The following is a 12,688-nucleotide window of genomic DNA, read 5'->3' as shown; positions in this document are numbered from 1 at the left end:
ACGAGTAGATCCTCAGTTACGGAAAGTTTCTTTAGTGGCAAAGAAATATTTATTGATTTGTAGCAACTGATCTAAAAATTTTCAAAAATTATTTATTGAAGAAAGCAGATGAATCTATTCAACATTTAAAGAATAATAAAAATAGTAAAATAAGCTACAAGTTAATTATATAATACATAAAATTAATGGAAATAATTTTCTGCCGTTTGATTTTATTGAATCGTGAAAGAGTTGGCGAAACGGAGCGCATGCCAATTCACGTTTATTCTGAAACAAGTACTCATCAAACATGAAGAGTTTTGAGAAGCCATAACACCTACTGAAAAAATATTGCTAACTAAATTCAAAAGAGTTGTAATTCGTGACAAAGGAAGGGGTATTCCGGTGCTCTTCAGCATTGACCTACAAGAACACACAGGTGTTTTGACAAATTGAAGAAAAAACTTTGTTGAGGATTCAAATATATATTTGTTCCCGAAAATCGGTACAAATAATCCGACGACCGGTTATAAAGTTAGTATAAGCAAATGATGCAGAATTAGATGGTAGTGAGTTAGTTTGTCGAACCTGAAAATGTCCCTACTATCAACAAAAAAAGTCATACTCTGGTGCCATGTACTTTAGACCAAAAAGAAATTGCAAAAAAATTCTTTACAGATCACATAAGAAACAAGACACCACCGAAAAAAGGAGAGTGTGAAGAACTTAAATCCAGCAATACAAATATTTTTGGCAATAAAACATGGCTCCAAATTAAGGTTTTTATACGAAATATTTACCGATTGAGTTAATTTGTGATGCAATTTGACACTGAGCTGACAATCACGAGATACATTAATGCCTGCCGCTAGTTGATGGTTTATTCTTACTTCTGTGCTTATAGCACATTCGAAGTAATTTTTTGAGTTCAGTGTATTTTATTCAATAGAATGTAGTATTTTGTATTAGTTTACTATAGTTTTAAATTTCTACTCAAGTTCTTTATTAAAACGAAAATGATTATTGATTTGTGTTATTTTAAATGTTTCACTTCATTCCTATAGTCAACTTTGTATCTCTTTGGAGATAATACTCTTTTTAATCTAAGAGGGGATGAGAAAAGAGAAAATTTTCACGTTTATTGAAAAAAGTTTTTGAACAAAAATATTACTTTGATGACATTTCATATTAGCACAGCCATCTTTAATTCTCATTTTATATTAGTGATATTCCTGTGAGTCAATAATTTTCATTAATAACACTATATCAGTTTTTCCTGATTTACAATTTCTTTTCGTTTTGTCGTTATGGCTTCATTTATAAAATGATGCTACTCATTATCTAGCAGACAACCTTGAGAATATAAGATGGCATTTTCTACGCAGACATATTTTCTAACAGAGTACAGATAGTATTTAGGATGACATCAAAATGAATGATAAACTGAACCGAGGTATTTGATAATGGCAACGTTGCGGATGCAGAAACAGCTTTAATATGAACAAAAATACCCGTTGCGGACACAGAAATGTCGGCTTGCTGTAATATGGTATATTGGGACGTTCCAACGATGGCAAAATATGTGGATGCAAAATTGCTATCGTAGTGAAAGTAAAAATCATCTTCTTTATTCTTAAAGTATATAGAAAACTGAGTTGACACTGAAGTAGCCATGGTTGCGGGATAGTCAACAACAGTCTAAAATTTAGATATATTTCAATTTTTCGAGTGGACGCACAAACATACCTATAATAAAATGATGCAGCAATGATCGTAAGATTTATATATATATATATATATATATATATATATATATATATATATATATATATATATATATATATATATATATATATATATATATATATATATATATATATTTGCTTACATTCAATAAAAACACTTTAATTTCCGATTTCTACGATTTATATATTTATTTAGACTTGAAACATAGACTTGAATCTCGTATTTTGTGACAAGCTACGATAGAAGTATAATTTAATTTTTTAGAGATAATTAATTTAGTAAATTTGAAAAAATTAAATCTAATCTTCAACTAAAAGTACGAATAAAATAGTGCATATTATGTCTATGGTTACCGTAAATAAATTAAACTGGGTTAATTTTTCTATGCACAACAGATAAAATTTCACTGAACAGCACTGGTTCCGTTTAAAACATGGCTGATTCCGTCTGCGCGAACGAGATGCGCGTACTTATCTTGACCAGCAGAGTAGGCATTCTGATTGTTTACTATTCTGTGACATTGCTCCTTATTTTGTGTTCCAACTTTTAAATCAATAAAAAATTCGAAACAAACAGTTGACAAATTTTTTTTTGACATTGTAACGTAAACATGTAAAAAGAGAGACATGTTCTGTGATGAGAACTTAAATACAAGTAAGGTTTCCGATATTATCGATTTGGTGATAACAATATTCTCCGTCAGAGGACACTTAGTGCGGACATAGCCTTTCCTTTCATAACTCACAGACATACGTCCGCTTTCGAGATTTGTCGTTAGGCGTGGTTGTGTCTTCAGAAAAAGGACAAAGATTAAAACACGTAAATCGTAGTGCTTGACATACTTAAAAAGTCATAAAATGACAGTTACGCCATTGCTGAAAATTTGAATAAATAAAAACATTGTAAATGTGATGATTTGTGTGAATGTTTTCGTTTTAAATATCTATTAAATCGTTTTATATGTAATCATTAATAAAATGCCTGCATCTATCGGTGTGAACCTGCGAGTGACAGGACATTGTCGCCAAGGTGGTAGAAAATACATGGAGGATTTCTTTTCAGTTGCATATCAACAAACAGAGGATGAGAAGGATCTGGAATATGCATTTTTCGGTATATATGATGGACATGGAGGAGCTGAAGCCGCAGCATTCGCCAAGGAACATCTTATGGAAACGATAATCAAACATAAAAACTTCTGGTCAGATGATGATGAGGATGTATTAAGAGCCATAAAAGATGGGTATATAGCCACCCATTATGCTATGTGGCGAGAACAAGGTATTGTTTACATTAATATTATGCACTAAAATAGTGCTAATAAATATCTTTTTACATTTTTTGGTGACCCTCGTCTATTTATCTTTTAATTATTAAGCACACAGAAAAAGTTATTTACAGATCTTCTAATTTTCTTTGAGGACTACGAATTTCAAATACTGCAGTTATTAACAACATGTTTCTGTTGATATGATGTCTTGATACATTGAATAGGTAACAAATTGCAAAATTTTCTATGCCTAAAGACCCATACACAGTATTTTCAAAGAATGATTTTTAAAGATTTTGTTTGATGAGGAAATACCTATACCAATCATTTCATCCACAACTTCAGGAATAACTACAGTAAACTTATTTATTTATTAAAACAATGCGATATGTTTAAAAAATCACCAATAACAATGCACATTTAAAAAATTAAAACAGAGCTATCAGACATGTTCTAACAAAAGTTGTTTAATATTGTTTTTAAATTTGCTAGCCCTACCCAAGCAATCAACTTCATTACAACTAAGATTTCAAATCTGGTAGTTCTAAATAAAAATGAGTTGTAACCTGAGTTAGTTCTATATATTAAATTGCGGAATGGAACCATGTCAGGTATTATCAGTTAGGTATTTGTTACCACCAATTCACCTGTAACTGTCATCTCCACCTAAATCAGTGCAAAACCCACCAGGGGGTGGAGGCAGCCACTTAGATTATCACTGCATTAGAGGGCAACCTACAATTACAGCATCTGAATTGATTGCCCACCAGTGGATAGGTACATCAAATAACTATAGGTACAGATACTATAAGAGATTGTATTTTCAAATTCAATCTTTATAGTAAAAGACCAAAAAGGTGCCTACCTCTTTTCAGAGATCATCAAACTGCAAGATTAGTGTGGAGTTGAGAATATAAAGGCTAAGGAAAAATGACTAGGTCATAGTTTTACTTCCCAATGAATCTAGATTTGGATTTCACCCAGACTACAGTAAAGTACCACAATTGAATCAGTGAGATGAAAAAGGTACACATTCCAAAAAATGCGAATTTAAACTGAGATAGCCATTTTGTTTCTAAGATCAAGTTCCATCTATGGAGTTGAAAAAGGTACACATTACATTACAAAATATTACTTATGCAGAGGTCAAAATATTCCGTTGAGTTGAAGAAGGAACACATTCCTGGAATGTGTCCCTTCTTCAACTCGACGCGTGTCACACAGCGCAAGTGTAGTGGGAGTCCGCACAGTTATCGTTTGCGCATATCCGGCTTCTACACATAAACGGCCAGTCATTTATCTGTTGTTGTTTAGTTAGTGTGGAGCTGTGTTATAACGTAAACAGTTAACAGTGAATAGTTATAGTGTGTTATTTGCGATGTCGAGTTCAGACAGTGAAAATGTAGAGCCACGCCGGAAGAAGGGAAAGTTAAATAAAGAATTACATGTCAGAGAGATGGAAAAAATTGCTAGACGCAAGGGTGAAGAGTTTGTTACGTCATCAGGTAAACTAGTTGAAGCTAAACAAACTGGCCCTGACTGTCAGTGTAAGAAACAGTGTATGTCTAAGCTATTAGATGAAGACAAAAAACGTATTTTAGAAAAACTTTATGCTGGCCAATCAAAAAATGAACAAGACACCTTTTTAATGGGGTGTATTGAAAGATTCGATGTCAAACGGCACAGACCAACAGTTGATCATTCAAAACAAATCAATGCCTCATTTAAGTATTATGTGATCGTGTCTGGAAATCGTTCAGAAGTATGTCGCAAAGCATTCATAAGTTTGTATGCAATTTCACACAAAATAGTTATCAGACTCACAAATCTCTTGGCGAAGGGAATGTCTCCTCTTGACATGAGAGGCAAGCATTTAAATCGTGTTAATACTATTCCAACCACTATAACTACCAAAATACATGAACATATCGATTCATATCCTAAATATTTAACCCATTACACTAAGCAACCTATAACCTATTTGGATGCTAAGTTAGATGTACTGAAAATGTATGATAGGTTTAAACTGTTCAAACGTTTTGGCAAAGGTTTGGGTTTTAGGGAGTATGTAATTTTGTCAGCATGTATGACTTAACTTGAAGTTATCTGCAATGTTGTAGTTTATATCTTCTCTATGATAATGTCTGAGATCTCAACAATATACAGTAGACTCCCTCTATAATGAGAACTGAAATGACAGACTAATTACCTCGTTATAAGCCGATCTCGTTATATCAGACAATAATAATACTGTGCATACATATGAATCTGTAGTTTTCTAAACCATTAACTTCCTATAGTGTAGCCATTCGGAGCAATATAAGATGCTAATAAATATTGTTTGAATGGCGTTATTGAAAAAAAGTTATTTACTTTTATTGTCAATGAAATATATTAAAACTTAAAAGAGTTGTTTACTTTTATTATCAATGATATACGTTAAAACAAAAAATCTGTACTTATATTTTTCTCCAACTACATAATGTATAAAGCGTATTTTCAAGGATAACATAAACTATTGCTTCTGCAATTTTAAGAACTCATTTTTAACTGCTTTAAATGGTCCAGTATCATTCTATCATATATTTTGTAAAGATGTGAAACAGTTGTATTTATTCATTGTAAAGAAGTTTATTGCGGGCTGCAGTTTAGTTTATTGAGGGGTTGTTTGAAAAGGTATTTATTTATAACCACAACCGGACCAAAAACGTAAAAAACACGTTTTTGGATCTTGTTTTCTCTCGTTATAACCAAATTTGCCTCGCTATAGACGGTTATAGTTCAATAGAAATTTCATGGGATATCTAATGTATCTCGTTATAAGCGAAACCTCGTAATAACCGTGTTCGTTATAGAGGGAGTATACTGTAGTTGCAAATTAAGGCGATATAACTAGCAACGATGCCATTGTTCGGTAGCTATTTTATTGTCTGTTATCTGTAAGTCAGTTTCATAAGTGTAGTGACAGGGGTTTCATAAAGTAGAGAACAGAATTTTGTGTAGTATTATTATAATATTAAATTTGCTATATTATCATATATTATTGTAGTGAAAGGAGCTTTTACATTTACTTTTTGTGAATTGTAACTTAGTTTAATTCAATTTGGTATATGTAATGGTACAAATAATAAATATGACATACAGTAGTAAGTATTTAATAGTGAACTGTATATCAAAACAAAATGTCACAATTTAACACCTGAAGAAAAAACTATGATTGGAAATCTGTTTGAAGGACTAGAGCTAGAGAACAAAAAATAAATATGAGCAATGTAGTTACATTGTGTAGTATTTTGAAGTTAGTGTGTATAGAGAAATTAAAACAGATGATGAAACCAATGATAATAATACTTTGGAGGTTGTGACAAGAGGAAGAAAACATAAAATTGGATGATACAACCAAACAGGCCAGTGCATGAATTTTATTTCAAAAAGGAATTACCAACTATAAAAAATTACTTCTTCTCTTCAATCTAATGAAAGTATTCCAAAAATATTATATATATATATATATATATATATATATATATATATATATATATATATATATATATATATATATATATATATATAAACTAAGGAACACTCGAAGAGTGGTGGGTTTTTCGGTCAAAGTGGAGAAATAAAAGACAAAAAAAACCTACCACTCTTCGAGTGTTCCTTAGTTTATATTGGATTGACGGTTGTACTCCTTTTCTAGATATATATATATATATATATATATATATATATATATATATATATATATAAAATATATATATATATATATATATATATATATAAAATATATATAAATATATATATATATATATATATATACATATATATATATATATATATATATATATATATATATAAATATATATATATATATATATATATATATATATATATATATATATATATATATATATATATATATATATATATATGTACTTTATGTGAAATGAACTTTAGGTATTTAAAGAGAAAGAGGAATAGTACCCTTATTCAGAAAGAATAAATCATTTTATGGGGCAGAAAGTATCTAAAACAAATAGCAGAATTTCAGAGATGGAAAAAAACATACAGATGAAACATGTTTAAATGAAGACCATACTGTGGCAAAAATATCGTATAAATAATCTAATAACTAATAGATATGTTCTTAATGATGTAGTCTTGGATTCAGTTACTGAGATTAGAGATTTGGGTGTATTATTGGATTGTGCCTTGGCATTTGGAAGCCATTTTCTAAAAATTAAGGAAACATGATTTCTTAATCTTCGTTTTATTTATCATTACAGTCATGATTTCTCACCTATTGTATTAATCTCTGGTACGCTTAGGTCTTGAAGTGCTCTGTTTTTGGTCCCCATTTCATCAAGTCTATATTGATGGATTGGAGAGAGTTCAGCAGAAGTTTCTAAGATCTTTAGCTTTTAAAGCTCATATTAATATAAGAAATACTGAAAATTATTTCATTGATTACTCTGTAATAATGTCTCAATTTAACATTGCTGCACTGAAGAACCTCAGGTTGGGACCTGATATATTATTTTGGTTTAAAATTCTAAACAACGTTATTAATTGTCCCCCATTATTAGCCAATGTGTACTTAATTACAATACATAGAATTCGACACTGTATTCTTTTATATTCCTTTTCATAGGACTGATTATGCTCGTCATTTTCCCTTGTCAAGAATGCTCAGCTCTTGCATTGACCTCCTATTGGATCCATTCTGTTCAAACATTAATGTTTTCAAAATGCTACTTAAGAGTCTAATTAATAATCTAATTATATGATTTTTTTTAACTTTTGTGATTTAATATACTGTTCTAATGTACAAATTTTTACTGTTTAATTGTTTCTTTGTTATTGTTTTGATGTTTATTGTACATGATCTTTACTTTTTACTTTTTATTGTATTTTATTGTAAATGCTTCTACCATTGAAATAAATAAATAAAAATTTGGCAGGATTTAAATGTCAATCTGTCATAAACAAGCAACAAACTTTCCTAGATGGTTTGTCAACTGGTTTAAAAACGTTTTTTATTGGCCATACTGGTAGCTACTCAAGATATGCTGAAGGAGGTTTAAATACAATTGTTTCTAAAAAGACTTGAGATTACCATGAGGAAATGGATGGAGATCATTACGAAAAATGGTTTTCGGATATTCTGTACAAATCAAACAACATACTGTGCTTAAACTTAATTTTTACATATCTTGATGATCCTTATGACATTAAATTTGGGTTGAATGACACAATATTGATTACGTTTTGTGATTATATATAATTTAAAATATTACTTATTCAACATTATTATCATAACTATTAAAAAAAAAAAAAAAATTAATTAACAGTCAAACGCCTGAATTTGTTATATTTATATAATTATATATATGTATATAATTATATATATACAGTGGAACCTCGATTATCCGTCAGGGCACCGGACCAAGGGTATGACGGATAAACGAAAAGACGGATAACGGAATAAAAAAAAAGTTCATAGTATAACTCTCAAATTTTATTTGTATGTTTTATTTGACAATAATTTGACAAAGCATTGCCGACTGCGTGTTTTAAATTGTATGCTTTCCAGTATTCTGGCAAAGAATATTCCTATTCCATAACTAGGTTTTGAAAAAAAAAATTTTCTGTATCTTGTTTGAATGTTTTAATGACCGATTGATCCATTGGCTGTATCAATGATGTTGTATTCGCAGGCAGAAAAGAGCACGTGATATTTTCATCGTCACTTCGCAGCATACCGGCTTCAGGATGGGCAGGTGCATTGTCCAAAATGAGAATCGCCTTTGGTGGCAAATTTTTTGCTTGAAAGTATTGTCGAAAGTCCGGTATAAAAACTTAAAAAACAAGATGTTAGAAAAATAGATAAACAAATTTTGGTTTGTAGTACATACCTTTTTGAACCAGTCAGCGAATATTTCCTGGGACATACATGCATTATGTTGTGCGTAGTAGTTAACGAAAAGTACGTTGTCGCGTGTCTCATCGATCATATCTTGAAGCTTTCTTATATATTCGTCAACGACTTCAATATTTGCGGCGCTCTATTTTTCACCTTCGATTTTCAGTTCCCGTATACCGTGGCGGTTTTTGAACTTCGCTGCTTCCTTTAAATGGAGGATTGCCATTTAATTTCATGTTGAAAAACAACGCTTTTCCGGCAACAATTGGTCCGGACAAAGGAACACCTTCGCTTCTTTTTTGAACGAATCACAAATACAGAGTGTAGTGTCGTGCCGTGTCGAGTGATTCATTTGTGGCTTTTTTCATTGTCTAACTATGTTTCATCCGGCCATCCAACGATTCCATTTGGGAAGCATACTTTTCAATTCCATAAGCATTTTTCTTTAAATCATTGATTGTCTTTCTCGGAATATCATACTTTTTGCTCAATGCGACTAAGTTCGAATTTGAATCAAACTGAATTATGTTGACACACAGATATTGACTGTAATAATTATTGTGCTCTGCGTTTTTATTTTCGGCTTGCGATTTTAAAAATTAAACTCTAAAAGAACGGTATCACTTATCATTACCTAATTAAATTGAAGTTTAATACAGAGCCCTGAATAAGAACAATAATTAATTACATAAAAAAATGCGGTGGTGGCATAACTTCACGTACACATTTCAACGAATTTCGTTTGGCTTATCCGCAATGCTCAAACAAAATGAATTGATGACTAAATTTTTATCTATGTTGGTAATATAACTTTTGTATGGACCCTGACGGTTAACAGAGGTGACGGTTAATAGAGAGACGGATAATCGAGGTTCCACTGTATAAGGTAAACTAGTACTTGACACTGTACCAGCAGTTGACATTTTCAATTTTAATCATTAATAATAAGGTTTTCCAATTATTTTTAATGTAAGATTACCATCATAGTTAACTAGTGTCATGTATACATCTTCTCTGTAAATATAGAATTATTTAACCTTGAAACAGAAAATTCCCACTGAATTTTTGTCAAGAGTGTTGTGTGAACCTCAAAAGGCAATAAGTTTTCTAAACAAAAGTATTAAGGTTAGTTTAATTAAAAAAATTCTATTTATTGATTAAATTGTGAATGACTGTAATTTTAGATATATCACTATATTATATGAATATTTAGATAACAACTTGCTAATGTTTTAAGTTTGTTTTATTCTCAAAACAAAATTTAGGCTTGGTGTCAATTACTAACACACAAATATACAAAAATACTAGTAGTTGACATAGGTGTCAACTACTAGTATGTGTATACTTATATTTTAAATATCGTGTAAATGTATCCACTCTATCTAGTGGTTGACACTATGTCAACTATTGAAACACTTTGGATGTCAACTACTAAAACAAAAATTTAAATTTTCAGTTAAAAACAGAATCTCTTTAAAGATGACAAACCAGGAAGAACCTGGTTTACTGGATTCTTAAAAAGATATCCCGAAATGAGTAACAGAGTTGCCCGAAATCTAACATCCACAAGGACAATGGTAACAAAAGAAGCCATTTAAAAATGGTTAAGTGAAATGTATAATTATTTTAGAGAGAACAACTATGAGGAGGTTCTTAATGACACAACTAGAGTATTTAATGCAGATGAAACTGCATTTTTCCTTAACAACAAAGGAAACAAAGTATTGGCAAGAAAGGGCGACAAAACTGTTTATCAACAAATTAATTAGTTTTCCTGAAGAATGGGGTATTGGTAGGTCAGAAAGTGGATGGATGACAGGAGCTACCTTTTACAAGTTTGTTACAAATATTTTTGATAAGTGGTAAACACTAAGCAAAATCATTGACATCAAGCATTTAACATTACACACTAGTAGATGTTGTGCTGAACATGGTATTATATTGGTAGCTGTTCATCCAAATGCAACACATTTTCTTCAGCCAATGGGTGTTGCTGTATTTCATTCTTTGAAAGGGGGTTGGAAAGATGCAGTACACCAGTGGCGGATTAAGAATCAGGCTTCTCCAGTTTTAAGGAAAATTCACTTCTGTCCTCTTTTGAATAAGTTCTAGTGAAAAAGTGCCATCAATTTTAAAAAATGGTTTCCGAAAATGTGGCTTAGTTCCCTGGGATGTTGGTGCGATTTTGTTTCACAATTAGAAAATAGACATTTCAAAGAAAATGCAGGAACTACAGGAAATGAAACAAGGGAAAAACTTTATAGAGAAACATATTGCTAAAGAAAAACTACCTCTTTTCAAAACAAGCCTAGAATGGAACAATGACAATGAAGATTTATCTTTCTTTCACTTTTACAAAAACATTTGCATAAAATAGAGTCTTTTAGAAGAAGAAATATACAATTTGAAAGCGTAACAAGGTGTGCAAGAACCAAATAATGAAGACAACATTATTGATGATGCCACTTATATTGAGGACATACCAAATGTTGAAAACAACCCTAATGTTGAAGACATTTACATAGAGGACAAATCTGATAAGCCAGTCGAAGAACAGCATGAAATAAGTGAGTTATTAAACCAATCTGAGGCTGAAACAGATAGAAACATTTCGGATGTTTTGGAAGGTCACACTAGTCCCACTAGGAAAAATCTTCAGCATAACAATTTTGCTATTATTCAAGACACTTGTACTTCTTCATCAAAACAATCACAAGTCCCGTCTTCAGCAATTGAAGAATTACCTACACCTTCTACATCAAATGAAATTATACCCTCTTCTTTCAAATGAATACTGTTTTGGCCTGAACCCAGAGTATCCTCAGTAAAAAAAGAAGAGTGGAGAAAGTTCTTTCTGTGGCTAGGTCAAAAGAATGACAAACTTATCATAAAAATAAGAAAATCAAGCTTCTCGAAGAAAAATAGAAAAGAGCAGAAGAGAGACAAAAGAAAAGAGAAGAAAAAAACTTTGTTAAAAAACAAACCGAAAGTAAAGAAAAACAATAAAGTTAGTAACAAAAAGGAAGTAAATCATGGTAGAATCTGGTAGTATTCTGGATCTTTTGTCGCATACCTGCGATACAGCTATTAACGATTTAAATATACAATGATATACAAAAAATAATCGAAATAAGAAACTCACGTTTTCAACTTTATTTCACTTGAAGCACCTTACATGCGGCACACGCTTCAAACGTAAGAATAGAATTGAATATAGTTACAGTCACTAGTAGATGGTAAGATATGTATTTTACAGGAAATACATTACTTGTCTCATTGTAGGACCTGTCCCACTGGTGGGCACTTTCCCCTACTTAAATTTTTTAAATTAATATTGTTTATATAAATGTTGTTAGTGGATCTTTGATTGGGGATATCACAATTATTATCACAGTATACAGATGAGAAATAGTAACGTCCAAAAATAATTGCTATTTCTGGCTCTGTTTAACATTTTACTCCGTATTTAAATATTTTTTAAGTAATATTTTTTTAGCATGATGAAAAACTCATATTTCTTAATTACTTTTGTTTTTCTTTCAGAAAAATGGCCAAGGACCGCATCAGGTTTGCCCAGTACAGCTGGTACAACTGCTAGTATAGCTTTTATTAGAAGAGGAAAAATATACATAGGACATGTAGGAGATTCTGGAATAATATTAGGTATGACTTTAAATATAGTGAGAACCAATTTAGGCAGTATAAAAGTGAAATTATTAGTGTTTTCTTTTTAATATCAATGTGGATGATGGCCGTGATGATCATCACTG

General features: G+C 31.0%; 1 protein-coding gene across 1 annotated transcript in view; it reads left to right on the top strand.

Annotated features, from left to right (window-relative positions):
* The first annotated feature begins 2,494 nt into the window (after nucleotides 1–2,494).
* Nucleotides 2,495–12,688, top strand: part of Pp2C1 (protein phosphatase 2C) — a 45,310-nt gene continuing 35,116 nt past the window's right edge. The window contains exons 1-2 of the mRNA XM_072526534.1: nucleotides 2,495–3,006; nucleotides 12,462–12,581. Of these exons, the coding sequence (XP_072382635.1) occupies nucleotides 2,703–3,006; nucleotides 12,462–12,581 (424 nt within the window). The 5' untranslated portion in view covers nucleotides 2,495–2,702. The remainder of the gene's footprint in view (nucleotides 3,007–12,461; nucleotides 12,582–12,688) is intronic.

The sequence above is a fragment of the Diabrotica undecimpunctata genome, chromosome 3 (assembly GCF_040954645.1).
Source record: "Diabrotica undecimpunctata isolate CICGRU chromosome 3, icDiaUnde3, whole genome shotgun sequence".
NCBI classification, from domain to species: domain Eukaryota; kingdom Metazoa; phylum Arthropoda; class Insecta; order Coleoptera; family Chrysomelidae; genus Diabrotica; species Diabrotica undecimpunctata.
Note: the sequence above shows the minus strand (reverse complement) of the source record. Positions and strands in the feature narration are given on the sequence as shown.